This window comes from Grampus griseus (genome assembly GCF_964374135.1).
Source record: "Grampus griseus genome assembly, chromosome: 7".
NCBI lineage: Eukaryota > Metazoa > Chordata > Mammalia > Artiodactyla > Delphinidae > Grampus > Grampus griseus.
This window is the reverse complement of record NC_139001.1, coordinates 25,222,306-25,248,800: the sequence shown is the minus strand read 5'-3', so window position 1 is coordinate 25,248,800 and position 26,495 is coordinate 25,222,306. Positions and strand designations below refer to the sequence as shown.

The window sequence follows — 26,495 nt, the reverse complement described above, 5'->3', positions numbered from 1 at the left end:
GACACCTCAGTCTACATAGTACCTGGCACATGGTAGGTGTCCACACATATTTATTAAAAGATTAATGACTAAACAAATATGCCATATAGTCAGAGAGTTATATAAACACGCAGTATAACATTTAAATAATACAATACAAACTAACACAGAAGAGAAGGAAGTTACTTCTCTTTAGAGAGAAAAGAGTTTGACTTCACAAGGGAAGGAAGCCCAATCAGTGTTGATGGATCAAAAACATCATGCTACGTGAATCAAGAAGCTATGAGAAAAGATTTCTAAGCAGAAGGAATGTCATTTACAAAGGCAAAAAGATTTTAAAACAGTGTGATTATTCAGGGAACTCAAAGTAGCTTCTATTATTAGAGTGTACAGTCTTGCATAAATGATATATTAATGCCATGAATCCCTAAGGACAAAACCTAAATTATGGAGAAGACTGCAGGAAATATAGAGAAGAACTAAGAAATTCAAAACTTAGTTTTGTTTTCATTTATAGTGCTAGGATGATTTGAGAATGTCTATCGCACATTTACATTTAGCTCACCTTATAAATTATAGACGTTCTTAGATAATTAAATCACTTTTTGAAGAGTGATATTTCAAACTTCATTACTGTAAAGGATCCTCTCCGTTGTGAGTCTGCCATGTGATATTCACAAAATTGTAATACACGGTCCATAAGGAGACTATATTAAGATTTACGGTACAGAAAACTCAACTGGGCTTTTCCCTCAAATAATTTTTTGGGTTTGCATTTTAAGAATTTTCTCCAATTTCTTCTTTGGGTGATGTATTTTTATTCACTCTCAGATTGTAAAAAGAAATAGGCTAAAACTACTGGATTGACATTTTGGCCTTTATATTATACAAATGCTAAAATGATCAGATCTGTAGAATTTATAGAACATCAGGTCATATTTTGGTGTAAATAAGAGTGGGAATAGTGAATTAAAACTCATCCCAGACCTATTTATCTTGGTATAGAAAATTGTAATGGCTTCTTTGAACTTAAAGTATGCACTCCAAAGTTGCACACTGGTGGACTACAGGATGTGAAAGCTTTGCTTGGCTCCCAGGGTGTTTCAAAAGTTTGAGCCAAGGTTTAAATTTAGAGAAAAATCCAGAATTCTGGCCCTTCCTGAAAGTTTTGAAGATCCGTTAACTCAGGTGGAAAAAAAAACATAGTCCCCAAGAAGCAAGTACATGTTTTCTACTTCACATAGAACCATCTCCTTCCATCACCCCAGGTACTGAAATCCACATCACTCTCCTAACATGCGTTATATGACTGAGACCTTGTGCCAGACAAAGAAACAAAAACAAAACCAGGAACAACAAAAAAAAACCAACTATTAAAGACCAATCGAGAGTTATCAAAATGTCTAGAAAAATGTTTAGAATTTGATCATTTGTAATTCTGAGAATTGAACGTACATGCTATGCTAACAAAATCATCTAAAAATGGAACAACTCAAACCTTCAATCTTTTCCTTCTTGAATTTTGTTAACTAAACTATTCCTAAACAACAACAAAAACAACAAAGCCAAACAAATCCAGTATAACAATTTTTCCTCCTGACCAATAAGTTATTTGTTTTGGTATCTGGTCAATATAACACAAACATCACAGTACAATAATCCCAAAATATATAAATAGATTATGAGATTGATCTGTGGTTTGAATGAAAATACCTCCCTATATCTTTCAATATAGCAAATATAATTTATTTTATTTAAATAGATTGAATACCCAAACTGTTCTAGATTAGGAAATATAAAGGCAGAAGTGATGGGCACTTACCTTAGCTATCTGGACACACCAATTAAGCAATAGCTGGGATCCAATGTTATCCTTGTGTTCATGGACATAATCCAACAGGCAGCCATGGGGCATAAGCTGTGTAACCAGCTGAATGGTTGGGCTTAGACACACACCCAATAACCGGACTAAGTGTGGATGGTCCATACTTGCCATGATCAGAGCTTCCTAAGAGAAAAAAATATAACACCATTGTTTAAACTCAAAGTTCTTTACCATTATAGTTATTTGCCCTGTACTAATAGTGTTGATAATAATTTTTAAAATGTACTCTCACTCAGTGGAATCAATTAAAAGTGAAAAGACATTATTGTAGCTATTATATTTCTAAAGTGGTTTAATTCAAGTGAAATTAAATGAAAAATAGACTATACAAAATGGGAAATATTATAGAATAACTGCATATAAAATTAATAGCAGTATTTTCTCTTTTGTGATATGAATAATAATAGATTTTATTTACTGCCAAGTAAGTTGAAATTGAATCCTAATTTATACTGTAGATTTTTAACCTTTGATCTTTGGTTCTAGAGTCCAATAATCTGTACAAATGCACTTACTTGTATAAGGTGGCTCAGTTACAAATAAGGCGATTCAAAGTTAACTCATTCATTATTGGCGTGGATTCAGACAGCATACACAGGTGTAATTTATAAATTATAAATATCATTATAAACAATTACAAACAATATGCCTATTGTGAATTTATGCAGAAAAATAAACACTTTAATAAGACATTTTGCTCCATAACTTTGCTTTCACTCAAATTTATTTCATTTTCAAAATTATAAGTGATGTTTATTCATAGAACCATAAAATTTGAGAGCTAGAGGCGAGATTGTACAAATTTGTATACTCCAATTTTCTCGTTTCATGAAGTGAGAAAACAGTTCTAAATTCTTTTTCCTAATCATAAAGGCAGCTTTGCTTAATGGAGATAGAGTGTGGACATATTATGGTTATTTAGCACATCCTAAAGTTAGCCTTCAATCAACAGTTATTTTAAGTAACTTCAGTCCAATTTGAAATTGATATGACCTTATACACACACAGAGTGGGTGACACATCCATGGCAATTTATTAACAATCAGTTACCTATATGCAGGTATGAGATTGTTCATTGTACTATTCTTGAATATTTTTTGTAGCTTTGAAAAGTTTCAAACAAATATTTGAAGACAGAAAGCTATATTGAGCTTCTCTTTAAGACAGCATGGCAGATTGATACACACATTTACCTCCATTTCCTCTCAATTCTACCATTTTAACAACAGAGTAATTAATAAAAAGCCAGAAACCAATAATCACAAGAAGAAACGAGGATGGAATGCTAAAAGTAGCAAGTGGCTTACTAGTAGTAACTGACTTAGCAAACGTAAGAAATCTGAAGCCTAACTTAGTAGGGGGGAAACTGAAAAGAAATCCAATTTGCCCCACTTGTTTACACACCAAAGGCTCAGTAGTGTTACACCACGAACCACTATACATAAATGAAGCAGGAGGGACTGACTTCATCAGGATTTTTTCAAAGTCCATTTAGGATGCACTTAGACTACAGATCTCCTTCTCCCCGTCATCCTTAGGAGAGGCTAAACCAAAGGGATGGTGGACTGAATATCAGGCAATGGAAAGAGAAATACTCTGGTGAAAATAGTAGGATCATGTAAATTTATATATGGTGAAAGATGGGGCCACGCTCCAGTTTCTTCTCCCAAATGGAGCTGTGACTTCAAACTTCTGGAAGTTTTGTTTAAACCTCAAATTCTACATCCAGCAAGATTTGAACCAAGTGAGTAAATATACAGACATATCTGTTCTTAAAAATGATTATCGGGGTTTCCCTGGTGGCGCAGTGGTTGAGAGTCTGCCTGCCGATGCAGGGGACACGGGTTCGTGCCCCGGTCCAGGAAGATCCCACATGCCGTGGAGCGGCTGGGCCCGTGAGCCGTGACCGCTAAGCCTGCGCATCCAGAGCCTGTGCTCCGCAACAGGAGAGGCCACAACAGTGACAGGCCTGCGTACCGCAAAAAAAGAAAATAAAAATAAACTTAAAAAAATGATTATCTCACATTTCCTTTCTCTGTTAGATGTGCTCATTTAATAAAAGGTGGAAGGCAGTTAAAAAAGTACATTTAATTGAGGAAACAAGGAAATGACAGAAGGGATACTCCAGAATAAAGGCTATACAGAAGTCTGAGATAGTAGCCAGTCCAGACTGGAGTAGGACATATTGCTCTGGAAAAGATGATGCAAGAAGATGGAATTGATAGAAAACCTAATGAGTTTAAAATGCATTAAGAGTATACACATTTTCCTAGCCGAAACTGACCATCCAATTAGTGACAGATACACAGAAAACTAAGCAAAAGTAAAATAAAAAAATGAATTTGAGGTAAAACACAAGATACACACAAGAAAAGAAAGTCATTCATAATTACTATAAAGCAGTGGTCCCTAACATTTTTAGCACCAGGGATCGTTTTCATGGAAGACAATTTTTCCATGGACCAGGGGTGGGCAGGGGGATGGCTCACAATGATTGAAGTGCATTACATTTATTGTGCACTTTATTATTATTACATTGTAATATATAATGAATTAATTATACAACTCACCATAATGCAGAATCAGTGGGAGCCCTGAGCGTGTTTTCACTTGCCACTCACTGATAGGGTTTTGATATGAGTCTGCAGGCCATTGATTAACTATAGTCTCTGTGCAGTCAAACCTCTCTGCTAATGATAATCTATATTTGCAGCCGCTCCCCAGTGCTAGCATCACTGCCTCAGCCCCACCTCAGATCATCAGGCATTAGATTCTCATAAGGAGCGTGCAACCCAGATCACTCAGATGTGCAGTTCACAGTAGGGTTTGCACTCCTGTGAGAATCTAATGCAGCCACTGACCTGTCAGGAGGCGGAGCTCAGGCAGTTATGCGAGCGATGGGGAGCAGCTGTAAATACAGATGACGCTTCACTCGCTCACCCGCCGCTCACCTCGTGCTGTGTGGCCTGGTTCCTAACAGGCCACGGACCACTACAGGTCTGTGGCCTGGGGGTTGGGGAAATCTGCTATCAAGCACAGCTGCAGCTGGGAGTCGTTATATAAGCATAACAACATAAACATGAAACAATATAAGCAAATATCATATGACTATATTGGAAAATGAAGAAAAGGAAGATATATTTCTGCAAGGCGGTGATGGGAAGGAAGTGAAGTACATTCCTGTTGTTCACAATGGAAAGTTAGTATATGATGCATAAAACTGAAAAATCAAGAGTTGACAGTATAAGCATATTATTTAGATAGAGAGTTAAGTAAAAGAAGAAATTGCTGAAAATTGAAAGTGATTACTTGGGCAGTGTAAAATGGGGGCAGGGAAGGAAAAGAGGGTCACTAGTGACTGCTGTCTTTCACCATTATTAGCCTTGTAGGACATTATTCACTTTTAACCTCCATTACTATTTGAGTAGTGTTGAGTTCAGCTGAGTCTAAAGATTATTCATAATTATGGGGTAAGTCTGACAGAGTATATAGATTTTACTGGATACAGCCAGGGTCTTACGTGAAATATAACATTTTATTTCTTGAAGAAGGAAGGGTGGGGCAGTATGAATATGTGTCCAGAGAAGGGATAGATATAAGGCTAAACAGAAGAAATAAGCTGGTAAGGGGGTTTCAGCCTAACTCAAGGCACATTATTTCTGAGGCTTTTGTGGGCAGAAGCTGAAACTGTTGTTTTTCAGGTGTTATCCTCAGGTGGTAACAGTCAAACGGTCCCGAGGTAGGACTTCTCAGTGGCTCAGAGAAAAGAGAAGCTCCACATGGAGACCAGAGCTGGTGAGAAAAAACACTGTAGATACTACAGGGTGACTGCAACTGGGAGACTGTTGTGTAAGATCATATGAGACACGCAGCCCTTCCCAAACTATTTGGGAAGGCTTCCACTGAAGTTGGGAGTTTCTGCACAATTAGCAAAGCCAGAAATTTGAGTTATTGCTACTAATATGGCTCTATTTGGATCCAGGAGGTGGAAACATTTTGGTTTTGCTTCCTGTATATTTCAGTCAACATTTGAAATAAAGCAAACTAATGTAATTATAAGGAGAGTACAAATAGAAATGTTAGCCAAGTTGCATTACCTATTATTTAATGTAGTATTTTTATTAACTAATTAAATAGTAATTAACATTAATATTAAAAGCATAAACCAGAAGATTCCTTCACTGAATTATGACATGCACATATATAAATATACACATAGACAACAACAAATAAGCAAAACATAATTAAATTAAATATCTAACTCAATCAAGTATCAAATTAGATATTTAATTAGATATTAAATATTAGATATCTGATTAAATTAAATGTATGCTAATTGCATTCTATTTCTCTTCTGGTGGCTCTAGTTTTTCATGTCCATCAAATCGACCCAGGTTTATCACTATAAGGCTAGCTTTCCAAGTCCCACTCCCAGATAATCGGGTCTAGAAGTAAATCAGAATCTACATTTGTAGCAAGATCCCTAGGAGAAATTACTGTAGGAAACATAGAACTTTGAGAACCCCTGGAACATCTCCATTAAATGTATGTCTCTATCATCCATTGCAAAGGAAGTAACATGCAACAGTTGGTTGATCATCATTGTAACTCTAGGAAGCAAAGGAGGCAGCCATTCTCAGCTGTAACATAAGGAAACCAAGGCTGAGCAGAATTACCGACCCAGGTCATATGATGTGTAGGCAGCAGGATCAGTGTTAAGATTCGTGTTTTCTGATTCTTAGTACAGTGCTATTTCTTAGGACAGTAAACATACTGTAATTTTAAAATTTCCATTCTATCAGCACTTTGAACTGTAGATGCTTATCTTATTAACAAGAAGATAGCACCAAACACCTGACTTTAGCCATATCTGAGTGAATTGGGTCAAATTATATTGATACTTTAGCTCCTGAGGAGCAACTCAAGCAACAGATTTGCACCTACAAGTAAACTGCCATCACTTACAATATGCTTTCAGAAAAGGCCGAAGAAAATATATTTCTCTGATTTCCTGTGAGTATTATTTGGTACAGGCCATTTCCTATGATATAGAACACGGTGAAATTTAAGGTAAAAGAAAGATTTTAAGGTTATTTCAGGCCTTCTTTTTCAGGACGAAATACATAAACAAATTTTTTTCTTTTACAACTCAAGGAGTAATGATATTTCCATTCTAAATATGCATGTGAAAAGTTTACATCAGAAGAGTGTAAAAAAGTCCCATGAAAGTTCTCTTTTAAAAAATCTATTTGTAAGTCCTGGCAAAAAAGCTGGGGTTGTATTAAGGAAAATTGCTCATCACACTACAAAGAGTATTTGAAACCAAATTGCAGAGTATTTGCATAACAGTTCTCGTTTTTTGAGAAAGAAAAGATGAACACGACGGTACTAATTGTAGGTTTTATTTTTTCATAAAGGAAATAGCAGATGGCTTTTTTGGGGGATAGGGGAAGAAATAAAGAGAAGAGAATGTGGATTCATTTAGAGTGATGAGTAGGATGGAAAGGGAAAAAAAAATCAATATTTTAATAATGGAGTGTTAGGTTTCAATAAATTACTCTATGTTAAAATTAATAACGTCCTTTGTTACCTATCTCTGTGTGGGGCCTATGGAAGCAATTTTGGAATCTTTGCTGCTGTCACTAGAAAATGTCACCAAAGGCCACTGGAATACATACAAGTTGACAGGTATATTATCTATTTTTCCAGAAATGAAATTATTTTCTGTCTTTGTTTTCCCTTTTGCTTTACAGAATTTTTCTTGTAGGTGAATTAAATAGTTTTCTCATTGGACAGAGAGGAAGGCTGTAACAGGTGCTACACTGAAAACTCTAAAGCAGAAACATTTTTCTTTACAATGAGTTCTGGTTTCAATAAGCACATTTTTTTTTAACTATCAAGGGATGACCAGGGCATAGATAAAAAGCTCTGAAGCATGTGTGCCACTATTCTCTAGCCTATGCTATTTGTACCTCTATTTCATTCTGAAGGAAAGACATTTCTGTACAATAATAAAAGTGAGCAATACCATTTGTCACACTAAGGCATCATTTTGCCCAGCCTTCAGATGTTAAAACTTGCCACTTAAGCTTGTTTTCTCACTCATGCTGTTAGTAGTTTCACAAAAAGAAAACAAAAAACAAAAAACATATGGTCATTGAAAACTTATAGGCTATTCTGTTTTTGAAAAATGTTAACTTCAGCCCAACTTTCACTGTTTCATTATGTCTATGGACCATTAATTCAATACCCTCCAGCTGAAAATGGGGAAAATCTCATTGCCTCAGGGATAAGGAAGATAAAAAAAGGGGGATAGAGAAAAAGAAAGGATAAACAATTAACACAGGCATATAAAATTGTGCTTAATGAAACTGTCAGCAGACTTGTGAATGCTTAAAACAAATGCCTCTCCTAAAGATAGTGGGGGTGATGATGATGAAGAGAACAAAGAAGATATTAGTGATGGCAGTGATGAAAAATGAGACAAGATTATTGGTCCATAATAATGTTTTACAAGTGTGTTTTGCTGCAGATGGTACCCAGATAATAAAATAAATGAAATCTGCATCTGTTCCCTCATGTCTAGAATAAATAATAATTCACTAGTGCAAGTAGGTGAGCAGTAATTAGACTGAATTAATATGCCATCAGTTTAAGTGTGTCTACATTGCTCAGTGGCACTCCTTTCCAATCGCTGGTATCATTTTTGTGAACTTGAACAATCAAATTAGGATCCTTCTAACTTTTGGAGTCAGCAGTTTTCCATCTCTGTTCTCCATCATTCACCCATTTGCTGGCTGAATTTTAGATCTACATATTATTTAACAATGCTACACAATTAAGACCTTTGTGAATAATTTTATACAAGGTAGAATTTTACTTTCTGACTGTGTTTTCTGTTATACTGTTATACTGAATTCAGTTATACTGAATTTCCCTCTATCCTTATTATATTTTCCTATCCTATGGTATACATGTATTCACTTAAAATATTTATTGAGGACCTGCTATGTGCCTAGCACTGTGATTGAAGCTTCTCTATCCTCATGAATCTTTCATTCTCCTGGGAGAGGCAACACAATATACAGAAAAACCAAATAAATATAAAACAGATGTATAAATAAGTATAAATTGCATTAAGGGTTATGAAGAAAATAGAGTATTGCAATAGATAATAAAATGGTGGTGGCAGAGCTATTTTAGATAAGGGTAGTCAAAAAATGTGCCCTGAGATCAGAATTATGAGAAGTCAGATAGACAAATATGAAGAAAGAGACTGAGAGCTTGGTAAATTCTGGAAGCTCTGAGAATACCCATGTCTGGAATTTAGGAAGGGCTGCAATGGCATGAGATAAGATTGGAAATGTAAGTAGGGGCCAGACCATGAAAGGCCTTTAAGTCATGGAAAGAAGACTGGATTTATTTTTAATAATTTAATTTTTTAATGCCTGTTTCTGTTCTGCTTCACTTATCTCTCTCTTAGCCTAAGCGCCAATGTTAACTATTATAATAAAGCATTTACCACATCCTATAATTTTCCCCCCCGATATTCCCATTTTGACACCCCTTGGCCAAAGACAACTCCCACCATTTGAATTCTCAAACTTTCCAGTGTTGTTAGAGAAAAGCATAGATGCATGGAGGTTTGTCAAATCTCCTGACTTGATCCTCCAAAAATAGCCCTTGGTTTTAGTTTTTAATTTCTTATTGACTCTTTATTACATTTATTATGACCTGTATTTCTGAGCAGGAAAAACAAAAACAAAACAAAACAACACTTTCTACCTTTCACAATATTTACTCTGTAAAATGTGCTCCTGACATCTTTCCATTGTGTTCCTTTGGATAATTTTACCTTTGTTTATCTCTAGTATGACTTTATTTTCACTCCATATTGGCACATTCACTGTACCCACAAATATATTTAGATGTCCTATATTCTAAAAATGAAAGTTCCTTCAATTTTTCCACTTCTCTACTTTGAGAATATTTGCTATTCTCATTGGCTATTTCTTCATTTTATAGTCCTTTGCTCCTTAGGGGTCTAGTTTTTCTGCAACTTTCCTACATTCTAACTATTCAAAGTACTCTTGAAAAAGTCACCAGTAACCTCCTTATCACTAGTCAATGAGTTATTCCCTCATTCTTAACATTTTCCTGAGATTCTGCATGCTGATACCTAACTGACCACCATCCTCTTTTGAAAATCTCTCTGTGATTGATGATAGCATTTTATTCTATCCTGAATCTTCGGTCTCTCTGAGTATTCTTATTACAGGTATTGGCACCTGCTTTTCCCTCCCATACCTTAAATGTGGAAATGCCATCATAGCTTTGTCCCTAATATTCTTTGCTTTCGTCTGTAACCTCTTGCATCCTTATATCTTATAACTAAGAAATATGACAGAGTTATCAGAAACACATGGAGTCAACTGCAGAATTCTGTGGTTTCTCAGGTTTAATAACATGGCTATTTAAAAGATGGAAAGCAAAATCCATCATGACCATATCCAAAATATCTGTGCAAAATACCTGTCAAAATATCCAGACATGAGAATTATGCTGTGCCCATATTCCAACCATTCTTTTCAACTCCTGCAATTTCAACCGTCATCTCTGAGCAGAAACTAATAGGTCTTTATATAGGTATAGCTCCCCTATCGTGGTATCTATTCCATTTTTATTTGACTTATTTGTTAAAGGTCCACCACCATCTCTAATGATTTCTCTGAGAGTAGTAATATTAGCTGATAATGTTATCAAACTCTTGTAGAGTGTATGGCTCTTAGTAAGGGGGCAATGCAGTTTTATTAATAAATAAACAGAATCTGTATCATATTCCCCCCTCCCATCCTACCTCATCTCAGGAATCAACTCATATTTCAAGTGCCTTCTGGTCATCCTGATACAGATAAACTACTGGATATCAAATTTAAGACACAAAGTAAATTTCTCGATAAAAGCTTGTCTGCTAACTTTGCCAATTTTGTAGATGTCAGAAACATTTTCTAATTTGGGTTTTAAACCTTGGATTCATATTTGGCATTGTCTTTTCTAATGTTTTGCATTCCACTCCATATCTAACATTGTGCCACGTCCCATTTATTATTTATTCCACTGTAGCTCAAATCTGTATCCTTCCATGTATTTCTTTCTTTTTTATACAGCAGGTTCTTATTAGTCATCAATTTTACACACATCAGTGTATGCATGTCAATCTCAATCACCCAATTCATCACACCACCAGCACCACCCACCCCAAGGCTTTCCCCCTTTGGTGTTCATACGTTTCTTTTCTACATCTGTGTCTCAATTTCTGACCTGCAAACCAGTTCATCTGTACCATTTTTCTAGGTTCCACATATGCATTAATATACGATATTTGGTTTTCTCTTTCTGACTTACTTCACTCTGTATGACATTCTCTAGATCCATCCACATCTCAACAAATGCCCAATTTCATTCCTTTTTATGGTTGAGTAATATTCCATTGTATATATGTACCACTTCTTTATCCATTCGTCTGTTGATGGGCATTTAGGCTGCTTCCATGACCTGGCTATTGTAAATAGTGCTGCAATGAACATTGGGGTGCATGTGTCTTTTTGAATTATGGTTTTCTCTGGGTATATGCCCAGGAGTGGGATTGCTGCATCATATGGTAATTCTATTTTCAGTTTTTTAAGGACCCTCCATACTGTTCTCCATAGTGGCTGTACCAATTTACATTAACACCAACAGTGCAAGAGGGTTCCCTTTTCTTCACACCCTCTCCAGCATTTGTTGTTTGTAGATTTTCCAATGATGCCCATTCAAGCAGGTATGAGGTGATACCTCATTGTAGTTTTGATTTGCATTTCTCTAATAATTAGTGATGTTGAGCATCTTTCCATGTGCCTCTTGGCCATCTGTATGTCTTCTTTGGAGAAATGTCTATTTAGGTCTTCTGCCCTGGATTGCGTTGTTTGGTATTTTAATATTGAGCTGCATGAGCTGTTTATATACTTTGGAGATTACTCCTTTGTCCGTTGATTCATTTACAAATATTTTCTCCCATTCTGAGGGTTGTCTTTTCGTCTTCTTTATGGTTTCCTTTGCTGTGCAAAAGCTTTGAAGTTTCATTAGGTCCCATTTGTTTATTTTTGTTTTTATTTCCATTACTCTAGGAGGTGGATCAAAAAAGATCTTGCTGTGATTTATGTCACAGAGTGTTCTTCCTATGTTTTCCTCTAAGACTTTTATAGTGTCCGGTCTTACATTTAGGTCTCTAATCCATTTTGAGTTTATTTTTGTGCATGGTGTTAGGGAGTATTCTAATTTCATTTTACATGTAGCTGTCCAGTTTTCCCAGCACCACTTATGGAAGAGACTGTCTTTTCTCCATTGTATATGCTTGCCTCCTTTGTCATAGATTAGTTGACCATAGGTGCATGGGTTTATCTCTGGGCTTTCTATCTTGTTCCATTGATCTATGTCTCTATTTTAGTGCCAGTACCATATTGTCTTGATTACTGTAGCTTTGTAGTATAGTCTGAAGTCAGGGAGTCTGATTCCTCCAGCTCCGTTTTTTTCCCTCAAGACTGCTTTGGCTATTCAGGGTCTTTTTTGTCTCCATGCAAATTTTAAGATGTTTGGTTCCAGTTCCATAAAAAATGCCATTGGTAATTTGATAGGGATTGCATTGAATCTGTAGATTGCTTTGGATAGTACAGTCATTTTCACAATATTGATTCTTCCAATCCAAGAACATGGTATATCTCTCCATCTGTTGGTATCAGCTTTAATTACTTTCATCAGTGTCTTATAGTTTTCTGCATACAGGTCTTTTGTCTCCCTAGATAGGTTTATTCCTAGGTATTTTATTCTTTTTGTTGCAATGGTAAATGGGAGTGTTTCCTTAATTTCTCTTTCTGATCGTTCGTTGTTAGTGTATAGGAATGCAAGAGATTTCTGGGCATTAATTTTGTATCCTGCAACTTTACCAAAATCATTGTTTAGCTCCAGTAGTTTTCTGGTGGCATCTTTAGGATTCTGTATGTATAGTATCATGCCATCTGCAAACAGTGACAGTTTTACTTCTTATTTTCCAATTTGTATTCCTTTTATTTCTTTTTCTTCCCTGATTGCCATGGTTAGGACTTCCAAAACTATGTTGAATAACAGTAGTGAGAGTGGACATCCTTGTCTTGTTCCTGATCTTAGAGGAAATGCTTTCAGTTTTTCTCCATTGAGAATGATGTTTGCTGTGGGTTTGTTGTATGTGGCCTTTATTATGTTGAGGTAGGTTCACTCTATGCCCACTTTCTGGAGAGTTTTTATCATAAATGGGCAACTGAATTTTGTCAAAAGCTTTTTCTGCATCTATTGAGATGATCATATGGTTTGTATTCTTCAATTTGTTAATATGGTGTATCACATTGATTGATTTGCGTATTTTGAAGAATCCTTACATCCCTGGGATAAATCCCACTTGATCATAGTGTATGATCCTTTTAATGTGTTGTTGGATTCTGTCTGCTAGTATTTTGTTAAGGATTTTTGCATCTATGTTCATCAGTGATATTGGTCTGTAGTTTTCTTTTTTTGTAGTATCTTTGCCTGGTTTTGGTATCAGGGTGATGGTGGCCTCATAGAATGAGTTTGGGAGTGTTCCTTCCTGTGCAATTTTTTGGAAGAATTTGAGAAGGATGGGTGTTAGCTCTTGTCTAAATTTTTGATAGAATTCACCTGTGAAGCCATCTGGTCCTGGACTTTTGTTTGTTGGAAGATTTTTTTTTTTTTTTTTTTTGTGGTACATGGGCCTCTCATTGTTGTGGCCTCTCCCGTTGTGGAGCACAGGCCCCGGACGTGCAGGCTCAGCGGCCATGGCTCACAGGCCTAGCCGCTCCGCGGCATGTGGGATCTTCCCGGGCCAGGGCTCGAACCCGTGCCCCCTGCATCGGTAGGTGGACTCTCAACCACTGCACCACCAGGGAAGCTCTGTTGGAAGATTTTTAATCACAGTTTCAACTTCATTACTTGTGATTGATCTGTTCATATTTTCTCTTTCTTCCTGTTCAGTCTTGGAAGGTTATACCTTTCTACGAACTTGTCCATTTCTTCCAGGTTGTCCATTTTATTGGCACAGAATTGCTTGTAGTAGTCTCTTAGGATGCTTTGTATTTCTGTGGTGTCTGCTGTAACTTCTCCTTTTTCATTTCTAATTTTATTGATTTGAGTCCTCTCCCTCTTTTTCTTGATGAGTCTGGCTAATGGTTTATCAATTTTGTTTACCTTCTCAAAGAACCAGCTTTGAGTTTTATTGATCTTTGCTATTGTTTTCTTTGTTTCTATTTCATTTATTTCTGCTCTGATCTTTATGATTTCTTTCCTTCTACTAACTTTTGGTTTCGTTTGTTCTTCTTTCTCTAGTTCCTTTAGGTGTAAGGTTACATTGTTTATGTGAGATTTTTCTTGTTTCTTGATGTATGCTTGTATAGCTATAAACTTCCCTCTTAGAACTGCTTTTGCTGCATCCCATACATTTTGGATCATTGTGTTTTCATTGCCGTTTCTCTCAAGGTATTTTTTGATATCCTCTTTGACTTCTTCAGTGATCTCTTGGTTATTTCATAACATATTGTTTAGCCTCTATGTGTTTGTGTTTTTTACATTTTTTCCCCCTGTAATTCATTTCTAATCTCATAGCGTTGTTGTCAGAAGAGATGCTTGTTATGATTTCAATCTTCTTAAATTTACTGAGGCTTGATTTGTGACCCAAGATGTGATCTATCCTGGTGAATGTTCCATGTGCACTTGAAAAGAAAGTGTAATCTGCTGGTTTTGAATGGAATGTCCTATAAATATCAATTAACTCTATCTGGTCTATTGTGTAATTTAAAGTTTCTGTTTCCTTATTTATTTTCATTTTGGATGATCTGTCCATTGGTGTAAGTGAGGTCTTAAAGTCCCCCACTATTATTATATTACTGGCGATTACCTCATAGCTGTTAGCAGTTGCCTTATATATTGAGGTGCTCCTATGCTGGGTCCATATATATTTAGAATTGTTTTATCTTCTTCTTGGATTGATCCCTTTGATTACTATGTAGTGTCCTTCCTTGTCTCTTGCAACATTATTTATTTTAAAGTCTGTTTTATCTAATATGAGTATTGCTACTCCAGCTTTCTTTTGATTTCCATTTGCATGGAATATCTTTTTCCATCCCCTCACTTTCAGTCTGTATGTGTCCCTAGGTCTGAAGTGGGTCTCTTGTGGACAGCATATATATGGGTCTTGTTTTCTATCTATTCAGCAAGCCTGTGTCTTTTGTTTGGAGCATTTAATCCATTCACTTTTAAGGTAATTATCTATATGTATGTTCCTATGACCATTTTCTTAATTGTTTTGGGTTTGTTTTTGTAGGTCCTTCTCTTCTCTTGTGTTTCCCACTTAAAGAAGTTCCTTTAGCATTTGGTGTAGAGCTAGTTTGGTGGTGCTGAATTCTCTTAGCTTTTGCTTGTCTGTAAAGCTTTTGATTTCTCCATTGAATCTGAATGAGATCCTTGCTGGGTAGAGTAATCTTGGTTGTAGGTTCTTCCTTTTCATTATTTTAAGTATATCATGCCACTCCCTTCTGGCTTGTAGAGTTTGTGCTGAGAAATCAGCTGTTAACCTTATGGGAGTTCCCTTGTACGTTATTTGTCATTTTTCCCTTGCTGCTTTCAATAATTTTTCTTTGTCTTTAATTTTTGCCAGTTTGATTACTATGTGTCTCAGCGTGTTTCTCTTGGGTTTATCCTGCATGGGACTGTCTGTGCTTCCTGCACTTGGGTGGCTAATTCCTTTCCCATGTTTGGGAAATTTTCAACTATAATCTCTTCAAATATTTTCTCAGGTCCTTTCTCTCTCTCTTCTCCTTCTGGGACCCCTATAATGTGAATGTTGTTGCATTTAATGTTGTCCCAGAGGTCTCTTAGGCTGTCTTCAATTCTTTTCATTCATTTTTCTTTATTCTGTTCCGCAGCAGTTTATTCCACCATTCTGTCTTCCAGGTCATTTATCCGTTCTTCTGCCTCAGTTATTCTGCTCTTGGTTCCTTCTAGTGTAGTTTTCATTTCAGTTATTATATTGTTCATCTCTGTTTGTTTGTTCTTTAATTCTTCTAGTTCTTTGTTAAACATTTCTTGCATCTTCTCAATCGTTGCCTCCATTCTTTTTCCGAGGTCCTGGATCATCTTCACTATCATTATTCTGAATTCTTTTTCTGGAAGGTTGCCCATCTCCACTTCATTTAGTTGTTTTTCTGGGATTTTATCTTGTTCTTTCATCTGGTACATAGCCCTCTGCCTTTTCATCTTGTCTATATTTCTGTGAATGTCGTTTCTGTTCCACAGGCTGCAGGATTGTAATTCTTCTTGCTTCTGCTGTCTGCCCTCTGCTAGTGTTGGGGGGGTCTCCTGCAGAGGCAGAGGGTGGCTGTGGCTCACTGTGGGAACAAGGACACTGGCAGCAGACGTTCTGGGAAGTACTCCTTGGCATGAGCCCTCCACTCCGCCATTAGCCCCACCAAAGAGCCTGTCCCTTCCATGTATTTTTAACATGACTCCTAGTTACGTTCAGACTCACATTACTGCTGTAAAAAGAATGCTGATTTTTCCATTAATTCAAGTGTGTTTTTGCTATAACTTACAAAAAAAAAAATCCTTGGCATTTTTTGGAGTCCTACATAGATACCCTTAATCTTGCATGTACTCAATAAACATTTGTTGAGTTAAATTTGATATGTCGAAAAATGCAACACATTCTGTAATAAAGTTGGATTATACTCCCAGCTATGATGCTAGTGATCTATGGGATTAACCTTAATATTTCTCTTTGCCCCTCCAGAGCCATTCTCCATCCTTCTCCACTTTGCCATGTGCCCAGCAAAACTGACCCAAATGGATGACAACAGGCTACCTTTTCTCTGTATTGGTTTCATTTGCGTTCAGCCAATAAAAAGAAGCAGCAGAAGACTGAAGAGAGAAGAGAGTGAGGTTGGTATTTATCCCTCACCCCCCACTTCCCTGCAGCCCTCTAAAAGTCACAGTGGTAATCTTTCTCTTGCTCCTTCAGGCCTAGCAGTTCTGTTACTAGTCTCGAGACACTTCAACAGTCTATGGCTGGTGTTCCTCAACGCTGCCTATACCTTTATAAAAACCCCTTTGCTAAACTCTCTTCCGTTATTCCAACTTAATATACCATGTGTTTCTTTTTTTTTTTTTTTTTTTTTGCGGTACGCGGGCCTCTCACTGCTGTGGCCTCTCCCGTTGCGGAGCACAGGCTCCGGACACACAGGCTCAGTGGCCATGGCTCACAGGCCTAGCTGCTCCATGGCATGTGGGATCTTCCCGGACCGGGGCACAAACCCATGTCCCCTGCATCGGCAGGCGGACTCTCAACCACTGCGCCACCAGGGAAGCCCTATCATCTGTTTCTTGTTGGGGTTCTTCTGATTAGGTAAATTTGGGCAAGTCACATAACCTAAAACTTATTTGTTAAATGACAGATTTAAGTCACTGTTGGGCAAAAAAATGGCATGTGTGCTACCCCAGCACTCCCTCCCCTTGTCCATGGCAGAGACTGCTGAGCAATCATTGTGATGGGCTGATAATGAATCCCCAAATATGCCCACATCTTAATCCCAGGAACCTGTGAATCTTACTGTATTTGGAAAAAGGGTCTGTACAGATATGATTAAGTTAGGGATTTCAAGATGAGGAGATCATCTTGGATTATCTGGGTGGGCCCTCAATGCCCTCACAACTATTCTTATAAGAGAAAGGCATAAGGAGATTAGACACAGATACCAGAGGAGTCAGAGGTGAGAGTGATGCTTCCACAAGCTACAGAACATATGCAGCCACCAGACACTGGATGGGCAAGAAACAGATTTTCCTTTAGAGCTTCTGAAAATGCAGAAGCATGCAGCCCTACCAACGCCTTGACTTCAGAAGTCTGGCTTCCAGAAATGTGCTATAATGTTTCTGTGAAGTCAACGTGTCTGTGGTAGTTTGTTACAGCAGCCAAGGAAAACTAATACAACTACTGTATTCCTGCAAGGACTGGATGAGGACTCAAAATCCTTCTCCATCCAATGCTTTAGGCAACAAAAACCAACTTATTGGAAAGTAAAGGTGAGATTTAAACATTGTTGCCTTGATTTTATACATAGTTTTACAATTAATGTTGCTGCCAAACCTTTTTTTAGTTTGGATGTACTATATTGGTCTAATCTAAATGATGCAGATACTTTCAATTCATTTAAAAATTAACACATATATATGTAATAGCCAAATGATATAGTATAGACAAAGAGCTTAGCAGTGCCTAGTAGACTCTTAAAAATGTTAGTTACATTTACATTTGTATTAAACTAATTATATTTGAAGGGAGTGAAATCATTGAGTAGTAAAGGCATAGCCAGGAGTCTGGAAAAAAACTGCAGCCCCAGGGTAAATGGGCACTTTGATCTTTTTTCAAGTCTAGTAGGGCCATTTGGAATAAAAGGTAGGTAAATCAACCAAAAAATATTTTTTCTGTCAGCCCTTTATAAGCTATTCTTTTCCTATTTAAGCCCATGGAGAGCTGGAAACATCTCTTCCTACTTTCAACATAAAGGTAATCATGAAACATCAGGAGAAGGCCAAAGGTAGCTTATGGAGTTGCAAGAGAACTTCAAGGACAGCACAAATTTGTTCTGTAACAAATAGTAACCACAATAACAGTAATAACAGTAAATAGCAATTTGGGTTAAAGTAGATGGTAAAGACTAAGAGGTACTGGTGCATGCTTATATCTAGGGCAGAGACAATCACTTACTGATTAATCTTAGCAAAGTTACAGAAAGAGATGCACAAAGGTGTCTGCAATTAACCATTCAGGACTGATATAGAAGAACAAGCTCAGCAAGGTCCAACATGGATCTTCTGAGAGGACACTGCAATCTTCTGTAAAGAATGAAAACATCAACTTCCTAGAATCAGAATAAATCATTTGAGGCTATAGAGTCTACAGCTAGGGAGGAAGGAATAAGTATTAGCTCCCAAATAGTGTCTACTGCTTTCATTTTTTTCTCTCTATAAATGAAAATCAATTTTTATAAGGTTATTTGACCTGTTGGGTAAGCCCTGTCTTTAGTTCCCCTATAGCTTTCTAGTTTTTAGTAAACATAGTCCCTCTAAAGTCACCTATTCAAGAATTTCATCAGATCATAACTGCTGCTTGTTGTTGAATTGTACCTGGCACAATGCTATTGATTTTCCATATGAACATAATTAGTTCTCAGGACAAACTTGTCCAACAGGTATTATTATATCAATTAACTGATAAGGAGAGTAGTTTGAAAAGGAGAAGCAATTGGCCAAGATCCTAAAGTTAGTAAGTTGCCAAGTTGAGATTTGAACCTGGTTCCTGTTGTATCCGCAGCCAAGACTGTCTCTACCATGATGTCTCCTCATGAGTTGTTGATGTCAGGTAACCAGGAGGACTCAGCTGATTTTGTAGTCATTATCTTAGTATCCTAGCAGGAACTATCACTGATAAGATCAACCTATTAATGGAAACTTTATGAAGTGACATTCTAACAGGTACTTTTTTTTTTTTGATAAATCACCTGAACACAATTTATCCTCAACTACTTAAAATTAATCCTCCTATTATAAAATGCTGAATAACCTTTGCAGGAAGAGACAAAGACTAACTCACATCTTTATTCTCATTTCTGCACAGGAGAACTTGATTCTAGGAGTCTCAATCAATATATTTAAAAATTAAATTTGACTTAAAATAGATCAGAATCTAGTAATTTTGGTAATAGCTCTTATTTAATTGCTTAGGACTTCATGATTTGCTATTTTGTATAATTTGGGGAATTAATTCTGTTTTCCTATAGATACTACACATTCTCCAAAGGAAGACATCTATTGTGTTTCTAATTTACAAAAAGAATCTGTTAATTAATCCCAATTATATTAAAGGCATATAACAACAAACAACCAAATAAAATTAGGAAAACCCTCCCTTAAGAACTAATAAAATATCTTAAATATACTTCTGGTAAAAGAGCAGGCTGAATTGTGTTCTTTATGATTCATTCCAGATAAAATACTGAGTGACTTTAATTAAGTCTCCATTTTTCAGTTACTAGTCTCATGCTCATATAGGATAATTCACACATAGAAATCATTTGTCCTATCATTTATTTCTTTCTTATCTCCTCTACTTTTTATAATGAACTTAATTATTGCCATCAGATATATTAAATTTTGAAACCATGATTTATATGCAAGTTCTTATATTAAATATTCATGTCAATGTTATTTTAATATTCTACACTGATCCTGATGTCAAGAGTATTCAGTTAGAGGCAATCACTAGTAAAAATCTGCATTAATGTTATTGATGTTTCTGTGTTTTTAATATAGTAGCAGTAAATAATATTACCACCTGACACAAAAGGAGTTATAATAAACCCTGAAAGAAAATATATGGTGTTACAAAAGACCCCTATTGCTAATGTCTTTGCTTCAGGAGGCTCTGAGTCAAAGGAATGTGTGGTTTTGTGACAAGACACACACTGTGTAAGGGTTAGAAAGTGGCAGTGGAAAAAGGAATACCTCATAAAGAATCTCTGCAAGAAGGCCTCCAATCCTGACCTGGCATTTGAAACCAGCCACTGAAAATTAACCAATATTTTAGAAATGGAATGGTAACTGAGATTTCTATAATGACTGCCCTCGGAAAAGTCAATTCATGGCCATTATATTCATCATCAGAAAACTCAAACAGTAGTGCAGAGCACTATAAGGGTTATTTTGTTAAATATTACCTTATTAATAACGGTACGGAGTTTAGGAGCATTCATAGGAAATAGCTAGCCATTCTTTCATTCATTCATTAACTCATGCCCAATACTGATTGAAGTTTACTCTATACATTCCACTAGGATGCAAAAATTAAAAAGACATATATTCTACTCATAAATAGAGGATATCCTAGAAGTCTTTAAATTTTAGTAAAAATAGGTTATGAACATTAATAACAGTTATGATGAATATTTATGATCTAAGATTCCTATAACAATGTATGGAAGACAGAGATTATCTTCTAACTGAATGCAGGAAAAAAAAAATAAAAGCTTTGTTGAGAAGAAAAACCTGAGTGTGGATGTCACTATGCGGGAAGAACATGTTATAAAAGAATAAATAACATGGGTTGGATGGTGTTTTGAGGAGAAAAAGGTATGAACACTGATTCATGCAAAACTTCTTTCCAGAGTGTGCTCTTTTACTAGTTAACATGATAAGAAGCAAGTCATTCACCCTGTCAAAACCTCAGTTTCCTCTGCTGTATACAGCTGAGGACCAATAATACTCATCTTGGGTAACAACAATTTCACATAATATATAGGAAAGAATCTAGCACAGGATCTGGTACATATCAGTTATCCAATATAACTATTTCCTTTCCTTCTAAAATTAAGGAAGTGGGAAAGTGTCATATGCATGGGGAATACAACTAGATCTGCTTATAGGGAGCATCTGGCACATGACAAAACAGTAAGGAATAAAACTGGAAAGGGAGGCTGGTACTAGGGCTTGTAGGAGTTTAAATGATAGGCTGACGTTTGGATTTTATTCTGTCAAAATCCTTGATCAAGAAACTCACATATTCTGGCAGCACTGTCCCCAGGATAAATCACAGGGAAATGGTCTGAAAGCCAAGAGGTGAGGAAGCTGCTGTCCATGAATAAGGTAATGAGATTTTAGCACACTGCATCCTTAGGAATCTGAAATAAATGCCTAGCTTGCCAAACATCTTTTTAAAAAGGGTCTTCAGGTTTTGTATTTTGTGATCTGGGCTGGGGTTTCCTACTTCACATTAAAAAAAAAAATCCTTCAGTAAGTTACAGAGAATATTGAGGAGTTTGTCCTGTGGATGATAAAAACCTGATATACAAGTCAAGATAAAAAACCTTCCCCCGCTTCTTTCTGGAAGGAGAGATTCTCTTTTACTTCTCCTTCCCTGCAATAGGAAAGGATTTTCATCCAATATGAATACAATTTTGCTTCTCAGCATCTCTGTTTCTTCTTTTCATTCCCACAACTCATTGTACTTTCCTCATAATCCACTTTACCCCATGGCATCATTTTTTTTTCCACCAAATTTCATGACAGTATTGGTCAGTCTGGTTCATTGCCATGGTCACACAATTTCTCTGCCTAATACAGGCATTAACAATTACTCTTTGACTTTCTACCAAACAATTCTGAAAAGGACAAAAGAAATTACAGTATTCAATAGTCAGTGGAATGTCTAACAATCTCTCAGTTCTTTATAGATATATATGGGGACAGCTTTTTTGAGGGAAGGTGCAGTGACTTTTGTCTGTAGTCTCTATTAATTGTTGCTATGTTGTATTCCTATCCCCTACGTGGGGATGTAACAAACTCTGAGGCTATTCCACTAATCTTTTCTCCTCTTGATCCTTTACATTATTATAGCTTCTAGAATTTCTGAAGCCCCTGTGTAAATATTATCTAAATTTTAAAGTTCTGATGGCCATGACATCAGTCCTTCCGCTAAGAACCAGACTGAACTGAGATGGAACTGGTACTAGGAGCTAAATATCATTTTTGAGAGTTAAAAAATCAAAATTTAAAGTCACCAGTCATGATTATGAAAATTTTGTATTATTAGAAAATGCCTCTGTGGCACTTAAACTCTCAAGAATTATTTGCTTCAGTCTGTTTCATCAGAGGAACCAGAAAATTATTATTTATGATAATACTTACATAGGTTACTTAGATTAAAAGAATTCATATATGCAGAGTAATTATTCATCAAATCTTCAAATGGTATGTAAAACCCACTCAAAAAATAAATTCTTCATTTTTTAGGTATTTTAATTGAAATTTATATAAATTAAAATTCACAGATGTGTTAAAACATGTACTGGAACATCATAACCTGATATTTATTTCAATTTTTAAAATCATAGTACAGAGAAAGCAAGTTTTATAAGGTTCTTCTAAACCAATTTCAGTGATTTTTAAGTGCAAACTATGCAATTAAATGTTAAGTGTGATTAAAGAAGCAATACACTTGAGGATATCTGCAATATCAGTACAGAGTTATGGTGCTTTATAGCATTAAAGCATTTTTGCACATCTAATATATTTTCTTTGAAAATGTGATGGAAATATATAAATACTTCATTTAGTAGTCATCAGATGACTTTAGATGTCTTTGAAAATAAATACAGATATTGTGGTTATGAGCTAAGAGTTTTTAATGGTACAGTGTGCTTCTCAGAAGAAAAACGTCAAATAATGGAAAAAATTTGATCAACAAGCAAAGATTTACTTAGCACTCAATATGTATCCAAGTCAAATTCTAAAAATAAGAATGAATTGCATATAACATGACATGCATAAATAGTTTCATTTCATAAAGTTTCATGTTTTCAGTGACATTGCAGATTTAAAAAAAATTGTTATTATTCCTTACAATGTGACAAGTATTTTTCAAACCGTACCATTGGGAGATGGAATGATTGAGAGGAATGAATTTCAATAATTTATTTTTATTTTTTAAATTTTATAACAAGCTCTGGTAAATAGAAGCCAGAGCCAAACACTTAAAAAAGAAATCACAAGTATTTATTGAAATATCATTTAGGAATTATTTATATTCCCAAGATTTTGAGAGGAGAGTATAATAAATTATATTTTGAGATAAATTATGTTTCTGTATTTTTAATAGTTATATTTTCTAAAATAAAAATAAACTGTATTCAACAATGTATCCATCATAAAAAGTTAGAATATAGTGATTATTTGCAACAAATGAATATCTGTAGAACTATATTCTATCTCTTAAACTTTAAAAAATATAAGAGAAATAAAATCTTAAAAAATATTTCTGTAGATACGACATGGTAATATAAACAATGTAACTGATGAGCAGAGAGATTAGAGAGGGGTCACAGTGGTAATTTTTCATCAACTATACTAATTAAAAATATTTTCTATTTGTTTCTGAATTCTAAAAATGTTCACTAGAAACAAGAAATTATTCTTTTGAATTTGCCCCCCAGGTTTTCTTTAACAGTGGAATTCAAACAATTTAAAAGGCAATTTGAACTTCTATTTTTCATTTGACTATGCGTTTTCTTGAGAAGAGTAAAAAAATGTATTATGAAAAGAAAGATACTATACTAGATATTTTCCTTTCCCCATTAATTTAAAAGTAATTGCAAGAGCAAAAGCCATGCCTATTGTGTGTGTCTGAATGGCCTCAAGGAAAATTCAATTACAAACTGATATGTTTCAACACACATAGCTTGCATACTTAATTCAGATGTACCTCCAAAAGGAAACATCTCTTTGGTTTTGTTAAATGCACAACAGGTTTCAGCTGAGCCAGTAATTTTCAAATATATTTGTATTATTTCTTGGCATTTGGTGCTTTTTTGCTTGTAATTCCTAGGTGCACATGTAAAATACTTGATGTTAAAGATGAGCAACTCACTGAGTAAATGGTCATTTGTACTTTTAAAAATAAAATGTTCATTAAGAACATGAGAGTGGAGTACCAATATGGCTAATAGAATAACATATGTTCTAAATGATAGGACTGATCTGTTTAATATTTATCAATCCAAATGTGTAAGTCTAGCACTCCTTTCTAGATCCCTGGAAAGGGTGTGATATATTTTGATTAAAATCATAGGTCAAAATGAAACACTGGACTAGTTTTCTGTACTACTGAATTTTAAACTTTTGCCCAGAAATTTGGCATATAAAGATTAAAATTACATAATATATGAATATGTGAATGAGAAACACAAAATCATACTTCATGTTTAAGTACTCATAAAGAAAAATGTGGATACATGTATCCTGATGTTAAGTGTATATATATATATATATATATACACATATATAATTATATATAAAGCATATGTATATTTTATATATGTGTGTGTATATAATATATAAATTAAATCCACTTACTTCACTCTCTTCCTCCTAACATTATACATACACAGATCCATTTATGTTTTTTTCCTAAATATTTTAGCTGTACTTTAATTATTTGTGGTATTTAGAGCTTGTTTTACTAAATGAAATGAAATTCTTTCATCATTATATTTCACATTAATATAATGCATCTCTAAAAAAATTGTAATGATGAGGCAGTAAGCCAAGCCTATAAACTTACTTATGAAATAGGAAAAAAATAAAAGGATGTAGGTGTAGAAAGACATTCAATTTCATGAAAATGTGTTATTTCTAAGGCTATGTGTACTGTTCTCATAATTAAATAAAATTAATTAAAAAATTAAATCAATATTAATTTATTCACAATTGACAGCAAAAACAAGGAAAAAATGCCTTTGAGGATTTACAACTTTTAAAAATCAGAGTATTTAAGTATTAAATTAGATATGTTTAAGTATTAAATTATTTTATTAATTTCACTATGATTTTAAAATTTTTCAATGCAATTTACAATTATTCACAAAGAGCCTGAATGTATATAATGACATGAACAGGTAAACTGAGAAATTAAACAGTTGAAGAAATATGTTTTTGAGAAAACGTTTTCTAAAAATATATAGTACATTAGAATCAAGTAAAGGAAAAGCATGTGCCTAACTGTCATTATTCAGGCTCAGACTCTATTCTCAAATGCTTAATAAATATAAATATTTGTGCTTATAAATATTATAGAAAAATAATTCCAAAATAAAGAGAAGATTATTAAAGTCAACTCTCAGCTTCTGTGTCAATGAAAAGTTATCCTTGGTGAAAATAATCAAAGTTGTGGATTTTCAGTTTACTGGGGCTGGGATTATTTTAAGCATCAAAATACTTAAGTTTCTGTAGTTTATCTTTGTCATAATTAGTCAAAGTTCAAGAAATTTACATCAAAATATGTCCTGCCTAGGGCTTCCCTGGTGGCGCAGTGGTTGGGAGTCCGCCTGCCGATGCAGGGGACTCGGGTTTGTGCCCCAGTCCAGGAGGATCCCGCATGCGGAGTGGCTAGGCCCGTGAGCCATGGCCGCTGGGCCTGCGCGTCCGGAGCCTGTGCTCCGCAATGGGAGAGGCCGCAACAGTGAGAGGCCTGCATACCGCAAAAAAAAAAAAAAAAAAATGCCCCGCCTTGCTTCTAATATCTCTTAACCCCATCAAATGTGGTGAAGCAGAATTTCATGAGTGAAATTTTGAAAGCAATAAACCTATGCAAAATTAAAATGTTGGGAATTGCTTTCTAGCCAACACACAACATTCAGCAGACAAAAAAGAATATATTAATAAATTTGACTTTAAAATAATTATGTACATTATGATATATCATCAAGGCATTAAAAGCCAAATAACAAAGAGGAAAAATATTTGCAACACTTATCATAGGTGCTAATCTCTCTAATATATGAAGAGTTTATAGAAATTAAGAAGCAAAAGACAACCGACTGAATTAAGAAAAAGCAAAGTCATGAAAAGATAATGCATAGAAAAAGAAATATAGAATTGTGCTAATTCACAGTAAAAGAAACGCAGGTTTAAATGTACACTGGAAGTACGAAAAAATACTGATATT

General features: G+C 35.3%; 1 protein-coding gene across 1 annotated transcript in view; it reads right to left on the bottom strand.

Annotated features, from left to right (window-relative positions):
* Window positions 1–26,495, bottom strand: part of ERBB4 (erb-b2 receptor tyrosine kinase 4) — a 687,762-nt gene that overhangs the window by 169,976 nt on the left and 491,291 nt on the right. Inside the window, exon 19 of the mRNA XM_082658716.1 lies at window positions 1,802–1,987. Within this exon, the coding sequence (XP_082514842.1) occupies window positions 1,802–1,987 (186 nt within the window). The remainder of the gene's footprint in view (window positions 1–1,801; window positions 1,988–26,495) is intronic.